This window comes from Thunnus thynnus, chromosome 3 (assembly GCF_963924715.1).
Source record: "Thunnus thynnus chromosome 3, fThuThy2.1, whole genome shotgun sequence".
NCBI lineage: Eukaryota > Metazoa > Chordata > Actinopteri > Scombriformes > Scombridae > Thunnus > Thunnus thynnus.
In genome coordinates, this window is record NC_089519.1 from 27,177,314 (window position 1) to 27,189,879 (window position 12,566).

At 41.8% G+C, this 12,566-nt stretch overlaps 2 protein-coding genes across 13 annotated transcripts in view; both read left to right on the forward strand.

The window, feature by feature from the left end:
- LOC137179956 (sorbin and SH3 domain-containing protein 2-like) overlaps nucleotides 1–12,566 on the forward strand; it is a 54,114-nt gene that overhangs the window by 33,201 nt on the left and 8,347 nt on the right. For 8 of the 12 annotated variants that reach the window (XM_067585079.1, XM_067585081.1, XM_067585068.1 and 5 more), the window contains 9 exons: nucleotides 1,471–1,521; nucleotides 1,662–1,875; nucleotides 2,118–2,232; nucleotides 5,039–5,110; nucleotides 6,519–6,575; nucleotides 7,369–7,418; nucleotides 8,488–8,666; nucleotides 11,922–12,001; nucleotides 12,314–12,411. In XM_067585079.1, the coding sequence (XP_067441180.1) occupies nucleotides 1,471–1,521; nucleotides 1,662–1,875; nucleotides 2,118–2,232; nucleotides 5,039–5,110; nucleotides 6,519–6,575; nucleotides 7,369–7,418; nucleotides 8,488–8,666; nucleotides 11,922–12,001; nucleotides 12,314–12,411 (916 nt within the window). The remainder of the gene's footprint in view (nucleotides 1–1,470; nucleotides 1,522–1,661; nucleotides 1,876–2,117; nucleotides 2,233–5,038; nucleotides 5,111–6,518; nucleotides 6,576–7,368; nucleotides 7,419–8,487; nucleotides 8,667–11,921; nucleotides 12,002–12,313; nucleotides 12,412–12,566) is intronic. The other 4 variants (XM_067585070.1, XM_067585071.1, XM_067585077.1 and 1 more) reach the window with 4 other exon arrangements.
- On the forward strand, nucleotides 8,673–11,915 carry LOC137179958 (sorbin and SH3 domain-containing protein 2-like). Its single transcript, XM_067585082.1, has one exon. The coding sequence runs from the start codon at nucleotides 8,979–8,981 to the stop codon at nucleotides 11,175–11,177; it is 2,199 nt and encodes a 732-aa protein (XP_067441183.1). The 5' UTR covers nucleotides 8,673–8,978; the 3' UTR covers nucleotides 11,178–11,915.

Below are 12,566 nucleotides of genomic sequence, written 5' to 3' on the forward strand. Positions count from 1 at the left end.
CTAATTTTATGGGCTTGACAGAATCACACTGTCAGTACAAGGCCTGTTTGTTCTAAACTGCTCAGGCTTCTTCTACTGCAGCACACACACAAATACACACACACTTTTTCATCATTGTGTGTGCCTGTGATGTTTTTTTAGGCATCTCAGCGAATTCCCATGACTCTCTGAATATTCACATAGTCTAGTGGATTAATAGACTGTTTCTGTGGGGGGCTATTGACCTCCTCAAAGCTAAGAAAAAGAGGTATATTGAAAAAAAAGTAAAGATTGTACAGCAATGCCAGTATCTCTGTGAGGATGTATGTAGGCACAGTAGTGCTTTTAACTAAATGCTAACATCAGCATGCTAACATGCTGATGCTAAGCAGATATAATGTTTACCATGTTCACCGTCTTAGTTTAGTGAGTACGCATGATAAATAGCATAAAACACTAAGTACAGCTGAGGCTGATGGGAAGTTTTTTGGTCATAAACCAAAATATTGGACAATTTGAAATTTTGACCTGATGACGGCAGTAGATGAAAAAGTCCCCATAGGATTAATCCTATGGGGACTTTTATATGCCAAATTTCAAGGCAACCCACCCAATAGTTGTCGGGACTTTTAATTAAAAGCCCAAAATGTCTACCTCATGATGGTGCAAGAGTAAAAGTCAGGGGAGTCATCCTCTGAGAACCATGAATGTCTGTGCAAACTTTTGCACCAATCAATCCAGTAGATGCTGAGATATGTCACTGGATAAGTGAAGACTTTGACCTACATGTGGCACTAGAGGAAAAGTCAGGAGATCACCAAAGTCAGTAGCATTCCTCATCTGGGAACCATGAATATCTGTACCACATTCCATGACAATCATAATATTGTTGAGATATATCCAACTAAAATCTAAATAAAACTAAAATAACTAAAAACAGAAATTTCAACATCATGGTGGTGACCCAAGTCAGTAGAATTCATCCTCTGGGAACCTTGGAAGTCTGTACAAAATTTCATGCCAATCCATCCAATAGTTATGGAGATATTTCAGTCTGGACCACAGTGGTAGACCGACCAACAGACCCGACATTACCATCCCTAGAAAAACATTTGTTTGGCTGCTGAGCTTGTGGAAGGACAGAGGAGAAGAGGATTATGCTGCATGAGTGGTTCTGATACTTCTCTGATGTGAAAAATGGTCATTAGTGGAAATTACTTTGTCAGTGACTGCATTCAAGCTGACCAAAGGTGCTGTTTAGAGCTATCTTTTAAGTCAACATGGTGTAAGTGTTTGATACAAGATATATTCAGTGTAAAGTATGGCTTCAAGGGTTTTTTGACAACAGTAGAATAATTCAGCCACATAGTAAAACAAAGGATAAAACAGTGTCCAATAAAAAATTTAATTTACTCAGCAAGAAATAATATTTACTGTACTGTATGTGTGTGTGCATGTATCCCAATCAGTCTTTGTTCCTCTTTTCTACAGATGATGACTATTCTGATACATACAATGCAACATACGCTGTCATTAACAATGGTGAGAAATGCTTTACAAGTAACAAAAGTTGTGTCTCTTACAATAAGTCATTTCTTCCCAACCTATTTGTCTCCTCCTTTCTGGCATGCTCTGCCTTATTACCTCTCCCTCCAATATCCCCTCTGTTCCGTCTTTAACAGAAGACTACAGCCTGTCATCTAACACCACCATGGCCCACCCAGCTCCACGGACACATACCTACAGGCCACTTGTCAAGAGCCCCTCAGACAACGGAGGGCATCTGGGCCCTCGGGAGCCTTCACCATCTCCTGTACCTCCACCACCCCCACCCATGCCCTCCCTCCTCCAGCTGAGGGCCAGAGACAGCGACCGCGATAAAGACGCACCAGATATGTAAGGAACTTGGTCTTCGTTCAGTAGACCTCTTGAGTAATAAAATACTGGCACTCAGTCAGTACAAGCAATCATTACATAATATCAGTTCCTCTTACATCCTCTTTTCAAATTCGCTTTTTCTAGCTCACATTAATTCTGTGCCACCTTGAGTTATATCAATTTAAAATGTGATTAGAAAATTAAGTAAGTTAGTCTTAAGCTGATTTTTCAGAAAGTTGTTTTTGATTTCCTTGTGGCAGGAATGAATGGGGTCCTCCTGACAGGAAAGTTGACACACGAAAGTACCGTGCTGAGCCCAAGAGTATTTTTGAATACGAGCCTGGGAAGTCCTCAATTTTGGAACACGAAAGACCAGTGAGTATTTATTATTTTCTTTCACTCGATTATAATGAATTTTGACATCTTCCTGTTCAAATCCACTGAAAGGTTGCTAGCCGTCATCACTTTACTGCCTTCCGTCATGTCAGGCTGTAAAATTAACTGTTTATACAGTTAGGAAGTGAGTTGCTTGCTTGTTTAGCTGGTTCACATCAGCAGCTTGAAGAAATATTTCAATAAATGTGATAATGAAGTGATTTCTTTTTCTTGTAATCATGCTTGTTATTGTTCCGTAAGCATACTGCTCTGAATACAAAGCCCATCTCTAGGGAGGTAAATGACTAAACATAATGGAGAAAAGAGTCATAAAAACATTCACATTTCTTACTCGCTAGTTTTCGTAGACATTAAAGTGCAGTTAATATACTTTTATATTACAGGCATTTGCAATAATAGTTTTTCTGTCAGAGACAATGTGGGTGTTAAAAAGCGAAACCTTTCCAATGCCTGCATCCTCAAGTGATTGTACTGACTGTTCACTCTGTGTGGGGTGAATGACAGAGCAGACAGCAGAGATAATTACTGTGTAGATGAACAGGATAATGGACAATACGTTATAGATGAGGAGTCTGTAATGTGGGGAAAGAGTAAAAAGAAAAGGTTTTTTCATAGTGGTTTAATGTGATGACTGCAGAGAGCAGAGAGCTCTCCTAGGGCAATAATTCATGAGTCAGTCTCTGAAAGGGCAATAAAGGGAAAAAGCTGTGGAGAATAGAACTGAACCCACGCTGGCTAATCTTCTGTATGAGAAACCTCATGTACCCATTTCATGTTGTTTATTTTGTACATTTATGCCTTTATTCTTAAAGACCTCTTAATGGCACCAAAAACACCCTTTTGGTGGTCATTTGTGAATTTGGGCATTTACAAACCGTAGCAAACAAAAAAATGTATTTCTAGTGCACTCTTCTTCTTGTTCCTCTTTTATGTGTGTGTGTATTTATTGTACAGTACTTGTGTGATTGGCAGTCTGTGCTCTAGGCCTAACTTTTTCTTTTGCAGGGTGACTCATTTGTCTCAAAGCAGAATTCTCTTTTTAGCAAGAGAGCTGTGACACCACAGCATATTCAAAACATCCCCTGGCAGTGTTTCATTTGCTGTGAAAACTCCATTTCCACGTAGGAATGGAGTTAAAAATAGCAAAGTAGTAGAGCAATGCGTCATTTCTACAGTTAAAATTACAGTAAAAGGCTTTCTAACTATTAGGCAATGTACAGGTTGTCACTCTAGCACACTCAAATGGAAAAGTTTGCCAGAGTTTAACCAAACAACAGGGTAGATGATTAACTTTCTACACAGCAGTAACCAGTGTTTTGTCTTATGTCTCTATTTTTGATGCATGTAATGCTTTCATCCCAGCTGACAGTTTATCGCAGGTTGATTTGATATGAAAATTACTCTCCCTGTGATACAAAGGAAGAGCTTCATGTTTATAATCCATCATGTCACATCAGCAGAGACGTTGACAGACAGGCAGATGTGCTTGCTTAAGGCAATTTTTCCATTATTTACAGGCCATGCATGCCAAGAATTTGAGGATATACAGTATTTTTCAGCCAATAACATTAAACAAATGATAAAGCAACACTGTGTGACAGCTGTCAACTCTCAGTGTAGGCTACAAGGGAGAATGTGGCAGATTTGTGTGACAGCTAGATGGATTATATAAGACATATAAAGAACTTAAGACCAGATTTAAAAGAAACATGTGATATAAAAAGTCGTAAATAGGATTTTAAAAGAGTAAAATAGAGTAAAGTAAAATAAAAAAATAGTCATTTTCAATATTAAGTGCTTGGCCAGTTTACTGTTGGTTTACTGTCCTCCTCTTCTAATGATTTTCTAAGTAATTCATAAAAGCACACAGCAGCTCTGCTACAATTAAGAAAATATTCCAGTTATAATGACTTAGCATGAGCATAAATTGCAGTACGGCATTGTGTGGCACATGGGTCAGTTGGCTGACTGACTGTGATACCGTACTCTTACTATTGTAGAGGTGAAACTTATCCCATGTTAATAACCCCTCATGTCTTTTCCAAACATGTTTCCAGTATGTGCCTCTCCATCTTCTTCTTAAACATAATGAGCTCTTGCGGTAGGAATTTTGCCTTCCTCTGCCACTTTCACATACAGTATTCATTAGACAACCCACTGAACATGCACAAAGGTGCGGATAATGAGGTTGGGTGTTAAATATGTAATGTTCAAAGTAACATGCTGATTTTCATTAGCTGCTACCTGCATTATGGCTTAGAATAAGGCAGCGATAATGTGATTCTGTCTGGGATTCATAGCCCTGCTAATGTTTATACATACGAAATTAATGAATATAATTTCAGGGCCTAAGTGTTTAAATTTGCTGCATATCCTGCTCCTAAGGGGGCAAGTTGCAGTCACAGTGTCTGACTGTGCATATTAGATTATTTAGTGTATACAAGTTTAATTACTGTATGATAATATGACACTGTTGTGCACTGCCTAACAAATTGTTTGGATTTCCTAAAGTTTTATAATTAATTTAAAACCGGTGACAGTAGGGAAGCAAAACATTCTCAGTAGATTTGTCCATAGTAAATGGGGTTTGCATCACTGCCTTTGTCCCCATGAGCCAGTCTAAATCTCCTCATCCTGGTTCATCCTGTGCCCATCTCCCTGTGCCACCTTTGCCCATTCTTAACCATGAGGTCCATGTCTCTCTTTGTGTGTGACTTCTTTCCACACTTCCTTTCTTCTGTCTTTTCTTCTACCTGCTCTCTCTGTCACTGTCATGCTTTCCCAGACCTATGATGACATAGATTTAGAGAACGAGCCTTGGTATAAGTTCTTTTCCGAGCTGGAGTTTGGGCGGCCGGTAAGTCAGGGCCTAGCTACTCCCTCAACCAACCCTGCCGTAGGCATACACCCACTTTCTCCACCCCACTCTTGATCTTTTTGTAAGAATGTGTCTACCAATAGACTGGGTGGGGTTAGTTGTTTGGGCATGTGGTACTTGTTGGGTGCTGTGACCCCTCTCCCCCCACCCTTGTGACAGGCTGTGTTATGTCTTTGCGTTGCTGGGTTTTTTGGTCTGGTGGCTAGCAGGCATTGAAATGTTCATACACAAAACCTAGACATTTTATTTCAGTTGGTTCATTATTGCATCAATTCTTGCCCAGAAATAAGCAGGAAAATAGGTTCAAAGGCTTTAAATGACCTGACTTTGAAGTCAGACTTTCATATCTACAAGCTAAATGACTTTAGTGCCCTCTGCTGGATGTAGATGGTAACAGCATGCAAGTGGCTAAGGGCAGGGATCGTCTCTAGCCACATATCTGGGATCAAATTACCCCAACCTCACTGATTTACAAAGTGTCATCAGTACATGCCTGTGTCCATGCTAGAGCATGACATCAGGTGTCAACTTTCTGGGCTTATTCGAAATGTTCAGGTGGAAATGTCACATGTGGAACCAGCATGACATTGTGTCTTCCCTAGAGTCATATTCTATATGTTGAGATTTCTACCTGCAATATTCTGAATGTTTCACGTCACTGAATAAGCCCGTAGAGTGTAGATGGTTTCCCCTCATGCACTGACTGGTCCAGCCAGGACAGAATCTCACAATATGTTCAGTGTTTGAGTGTTTTATTGAGGTGACATGCCATGAGAAGTTTTGACCGACTGAATGAACAATAGTTTATCTGCACTAGTAAACTAAATCACAACATTTGAGAGTGCAGTTCATTGCACTCTCAAATAAACACGACACTGCAGCTTGTGCTTCACTCGGCTTTCTGCTTACAGCTTGCTCTCACACTCTGCATGTGTGTGTGATACATGGGCACATTACTGTGTGTGTGTGTGTGTGTGTGTGTGTAGAACGGTTATTTTAGCTTACACATACCATACTTTAAATGTTGTTTTAAGAACAACACAGGAATATATCAATAGGCTACATTACCTGCATATGAATGAGTGTGTATTATGTGTTGGTGTGTATGTTTGTCAGAAAAAGCGTATTGGAGTGTAAAGAGTTTGTGCACATGTACAGTATGCATTGTACATGCAAAGCACATGTGCAACGTTTGTGAACTAGTCCATATCTGGTTTCTCAGATTCTCTAACGGGTGTCACTCTCTCCACATGTTTCCTGTTTTTTTTGGTTTCTCCCCATGATGTCACCACTGCTTCTCCTCCTTCACCTCATCTTCACCTTCCTCCTATTCCTCCTCCTCCTCTCCTCTCCTCCTCACGCTCACTGCTGCTGCTTGGGGCTCAAGCCTCCTAAAAAACGGCTGGATTATAATCCAGACATCTCGGCTCGCCAGCGCATTGAGGTAACTCACATTCATGAGTGTTTTAGTAGTGTTGTTAATCTCACAATGATAGGAATCCAGTAAATTGTTGTTAAGAAACATTTAAGATGTGATTGCTTTAAATGAAAATAACGTAGTATAGTAGGAATACAATGTGATCTCATGTCAACATGTCAGCCATCCACCTCAAAATGAGTGTGATGTTGCTTGTTGAAAACTGTTGAAGGAATAGCTTTGAAATATAATTCATACATTTTCTTGTGATTATATTAAAATCAGCTGGTTGTGCTGTACATAAAAATATTTTGTCACTGTCTGTTAACTTCTCTCTCCCTGAAAAATGATAAATATCTAGATTTTTTTAAAATTTTGACCTCAAAATATAATTTATGTTTTGGACATTGTGTGGGATTGCATTGGTGGTTTGCATTTCCTCGGAGAAACCACAACTGTGACAAGGTATAACAACCATTCTTTACCAGTAAGACCCATTCCAGCTGATCCATGCCATGTTTTGTAGGGCAACATTTGCCCTCTGAGCTCAGCTCATAACATCCTTTGCTATTTCACTTTTGCCATCATCCTCCAGAGCAGCCCAAGAGAAAGCAGAAATTTATCTTCGCCGTACAAACCGGTAGGCCTCTTCTTGGTCAGGTGTGCCATGTGGAACCAGCATCCATCGCACCTTACGCTGGGGGAGCGTTTTGAGTGTGGCACAGCAACAACAGCATGCAAGCTGTGCATTGTGAGCTGCTCTGCCTCAACTCTTTGTTCTTGCGGAGCTCACTTTTCTCTTTTGTCTGCCCTATTTCAGACATCTCTGCACATCGCTCCTGCTGACAAGGCTCCAGAGAGACCTGCAAGGTAACCACTGTTTCTTTTATTTTCCTCTGCATCCCCCTGTTCCCCCTCCCCCATCCTCTCAACAGCAGTGGTCCTTGCTGTGATTCAGCACAGTATCCAAAACTCTGCCCTTTCTTGTCCTGTCTCTGGCGCAAATAGACTCTGTGTGTGCTATTTCTGATAATTTGCAAGGATTAGTGTTAGTCTTTATTTGCTTTTGTCACTGGAGGCAGGACCCTTTGCATCTCCCTCTTACTAACTGAGCCAGAATAAATTAACCCAGCAAACCTATTGATTCTGCCCTTTACCTCCTATCCTTCCCTCAACCCCCCCTCCTCCTTCCCTTGTCCTACTCCCTTTCACCGATGCCCTGCTTATTCAGTCGCATTTTCCTCGGTGAACAGAAAGGACAGAAATGGGATGTGATGAATAGGCCATGTAATTCATTTAAGTGACATTGAGTGTGTTTGTTCTGAATAGAAAGCACATTTTGACTTAGACGTTTTGAATAACAAAGGTTACACGCAATGTCCTCACTGGATTGAAAACTGAATGATATACGATGATTGTAGAGAAGGTATAAAATTTCATAATAGTTTTCACTTTTATAAAATTAAAATCTTTGTAACTGTTTAGTGTCATATTTCTAGGAGATTAAGTTAATAGCAACAGAATCAGATTGTATAAACTAAAAATACCTTCAAGGTTCGAATAAGACCAAGAATTGCAAAAATCTTTAATCTCTAAAATGACCATGAAATCCTTTGATTTAAATGTAACATGTAAATCACCTTGGAGTTGGAGGATTTTTCCTAGATGTACACATGCTGTATTTGTTTTGAAATGACCCTTATTGGCTTAGAAAACGCCATAAAACCTCTTTTTTTCATTTACACATAGTGCACAGAGGTGATAAATGACATGTGAAACACTATTCAATGGGCAATTTTTTTACTGTGTTTTGATTTGCAAAGTGTTTGTAAGGTTTGTTTGGTTGTATGCATGATACATGAGGTAAAAGTAAATACAACATACCTACTGCAGTCTGCATTCGCCAGTGCATTGTCCTTGATGTGTGACTGTGTTGCAGTGTTGCCAGCGACTACAGGAAGAGAAGGAAGTCTGAGCCTTCAAGTTCCCAAGCAAATGCCCAGTCTTATCAGGGCAGATCTGTGACTTCCCCTAAACCAGTGGATGCCTACAGACCCAGCAGCAGCCTAAAGAAACCTGTCATTCGTTCCTCACCATCCTCACCCTCCAGAGCCAAAGGTACACACACGTACACACAAACATCTCCTTTTTATTTGATTTTTTTTTTTTTTCTCTGTGTGTTTAGTCTCTCTCTTTCCCCTTCTCTGCCCCACACTGTCATACATGTGTACTGTACTTACCACATCACCTGAGAATCAAAGAGGATTTGTTGTATTTATGTTGTTCTAATGTCTGTCTGGTCATAACCTTCTCTGATTGGTGTTGGTGGAAGTCTGAGGACAAAACGTGTTTTTTCCTTCTTCTTTTCTCTCCCGATTCTTTTCCTTCTCCCCAGCTCTTCCACTTTTTTGCTGGGTATTACTGCTTAACATGCTTTCCTCCTTCTTCTCTTTCACCACGCTGCTTTCTATCGGACAACTGAAAGGTGGGGACGCATGTAACATGTATTCAAACAGTTTGACCTCCCCAGGTCCTTGTCAACGCCCCTATCTGCCCCCTATTCCCGCTGACCCTGTTCATTGCCATGAGGATGCCAGCCAGGATAGCAGCTCCTCCTCCAAGCAGTCCGTCTATTGTAAGAACAGTTGGCAGACAAAACACCAAGATGCTGACACATGGAGCAGTGCAGAGGAAGTGCTGCCCCCCACTGGAAAACTAAAGTCACGCAGCTGTGATGACTTGCTCAATGATGGACGTCCTAGCTCAAGTGGGCGCAATGCCACGCGCTCAGAAAGTGCTGGCTCACTGGTGTGTGATGGGAATCCCTCAGGTACGACTGGATCCACCTCCACTCGCTCATTGCCTCGCCTCCACCGGCGACGGGCACATGATTCTCCAGGCTTTCTCCAGCTCTATCGTAAGATGCACCACATTGACCGAGCTCAGCTTATTCCATCTGAAGTCATCCGTTCAGTTCGCGCTCGCATCCTGGAGCTAGAGCGCCAGCCTCACTTGCATCGGCATCGTCTCTCTCCTTGGACACCCTCTTGGGGTGTTGATGTGCCACGCGATATGGTGCCAAACCGCATTTCTGAATATGAGCAACTTATTCAGAAGTCCAAATCCATGCCCAACTTGGGTGACAGTGAGATGCCTTCAGGCACTACCACGCCAGGTGGCTCGTCATCACGAGCCAGCAGTGGTGGTGGTGGCACACCCAGTTTTCCAAAACGCCGTTTTTCCATAGAATCTTTACTAGAGGAAGACAACAATGGCAACAGTGCATCAGTACCTCACACCATGGATCACTTGCATCGACCGCGTAGCCCTCCTGAGGGCCAGCCCCGTGCTGGGCCAGAGCCCGGCCATGGGCGGCCCTTTCCTGCTCCTCCTGTTCCCCAAGGCCCACAAGCCAACCCAGACTACTCTGACAGTGAACAAGATGCTGTCGCGTCAGACCTCAGTGACTTCATCCAGGTGGAGGGCTCTTCATTTTGCAGTGAGAGTGACTTTGACCATTGCTCACTAACCTCCTCTGAGAGCTTGTACGGCTCTTCCACCCTCCACCACCAGCATCACCACCTCCGTCATCACCACCATCATCATCACCACCACCACCACCCTGGCCACCAAAGTCTAGGCCAGAGCCAGGGCTACCAACACCGCCACCTCATCAGCACCTGCAAAGGCCGCTGCCCAGCCTCTTATACCCGTTTCACAACAATGCTTCGCCATGAGAGAGAACGAGCACGCCAGGAGCACCAGAGACCTTCTCAGCAGAGCCGCAGCAGCCATTCCCAAATCCAGAGCTCACAGTCCCAGCAAGCGATGTCCAAGCTGGCCTTCCTGGTCAGCCCAGTGCCTTTCCGCAGGAAAAAGGGCTCACCACCTACCTCTAGAAGAACCAGTGGTGGCGAAGGTCGGGGTAGCAGACCCAAGTCCAAACAGGCCATTTATGAAGCACTAGATGCAGCCTTGAGAGACATATATGAGCACATCCAAGCAGAGAGAGGCCACAGAGGCACAAGGGCACCTGATGATAGCATCCTGAGGAGAATACTGGCCGAACTGCTGCCAAACGTGCCTGAACGAAGCTCCTCGTTGCGGGGGAGGAGGGGGTGTTGGCACGGAGGTCCCTCCTCTGCATCACTGTACCCAGATGGGAGCCCCACTGGGTGTGCCTCATATAGAGGGGATCCATCCACACCACAGTTACAGTCACCACGGCTACAGTCACCAATCAGTGCCTGTTACGGACGTCATACGGAAACCTCAAACAATAATGATTATGGAGAGGAGCAGGGCAATGGAAATGGTCTCTGTTATTCAGGTGGAGATAATACACAAATAACACCTCAGATATGCACATGTGCACTTTGTCACGTAACCAGTCATACACATAGTTTTTTTCTGCAAAAACAAACATACACACAGTACATGCATGCACACATACTCAAAACATGCATGCACATACATTTACCTCAGTGTCTCTTTCAGTATTGCCTGCAGTCATCGTCCTATTCACCTCATTGGTCAGCCGATACACCCATTACTGTGCTTTCCTATATATTTACATGGCATTCGGTAAGGCCTGTTAACTGTAAATTCTCAAGTAAAATCTTGTCTTAAAATAATGTCAGAGTCTTAAGTAATTGTCTTCTTTCGTTTGATAGTAAGCTAATGTCATAATGTTTTGTGCCACTGGAAGGCTTTTAATTAAAAATGTGCAGTGAAGAAGAAAAATATGTCAGAAAGAGAAAATCAGAGCAACAGACATGAGCTCTTTGTTGTACTGATTGAAATAGCAAAAACAGGAGCAGCTCAGAAAGCTTCCTATCAAACTGTAATAAAGTATACTTAAAACCAGGACATCGTTTCAAATAAAGGCCTGGTTTTCTCTGCAATTGAGGTAAAGGAATATTTGAGAATTTACAGTATATTACTTTGGTTTGAGTACATAAATGTGAATATTCCTGTTTGTTCATAATTTGATTATTGTTTTGTTGTATTATTTGATTAATTTCCTTTTCTTTCCCTCAAGCCATTTGCCTGTATGTGTATAAATGGTTTTATCATATTTTTTGGGCTGTATTCCCCTTGTTTCATTTTGTGTTCCAGTTATTTATAGGATTGCATGTGTCTCTTTGAGTCATGTTGTGGGAATCACAATCACCTTGTTTTTCCTATGAAATGGAAATAAAACACAATAATGTTTTGACCCCAAGCTTTTATTCCCTCATTCACCTGTTGGAATGGCGTCATCACTGTACTGTTCAGTACTTTCCCCAAGCACATGTTTGTATTGCTCGTGGTATAATCGTCGTTACTACGGTAACTCTTGTGACCTTTGTCATTTGTCTCTGCCAATCACAGACCAGGATGTCTCCAGGAGTTATTCTACTATGGATGGACGCCGCACACCCCAGAGTAGAAGACCTACTCCTGACAGAGAGGTAGAACATTAGCAGAAGATGAATAAATATTGAGTGTGTGGTGTTGTAACACTAATTAGCTCATCGTTTTTTCTTTGACATAATTCCTAAATAACATCCAAGTTTTTAGGTTATACCTGCTAAATAAAATGTGGTGATTGATTGTCACTAGAAAAAATATTTCACATTGAACCCCAACAGGCACGTTTCTTTGTCTTATAGCTTCACAATACTACAGCACAATTTAAGTTCCTCACAAAATTAAAAAAACTTTATTTTATGTTATACCTGGTAATGCTTGCCGGCTTTCTTTCTCTCACTCTCATCTCCTAGGTGTCCCATAAACAGATGACACAACTTATTCTGTTCTCTCTCCTCCATCAGAACCAGCCTGCGAGAGCCATTTATGATTTTAAGGCACAGACAGCTAAGTGAGTACAGTAAATGCACAGTGCACGCACAAGGAGGTAAAGCATGAATGTCTAACTGAGCATCCATACATCTTGACTCGCTGTATTAAATATTATTATTTCAGATTCTTGAACATTTCTTTCCTCAACTTTCTTTTGCTTTCTAAGACAACTTC

Coding starts and splice junctions, on each gene's coding strand:
- LOC137179958 (XM_067585082.1), top strand. CDS start 8,979: ATGCTTTCCTCCTTCTTCTCTTTCACCACGCTGCTTTCTATCGGACAA.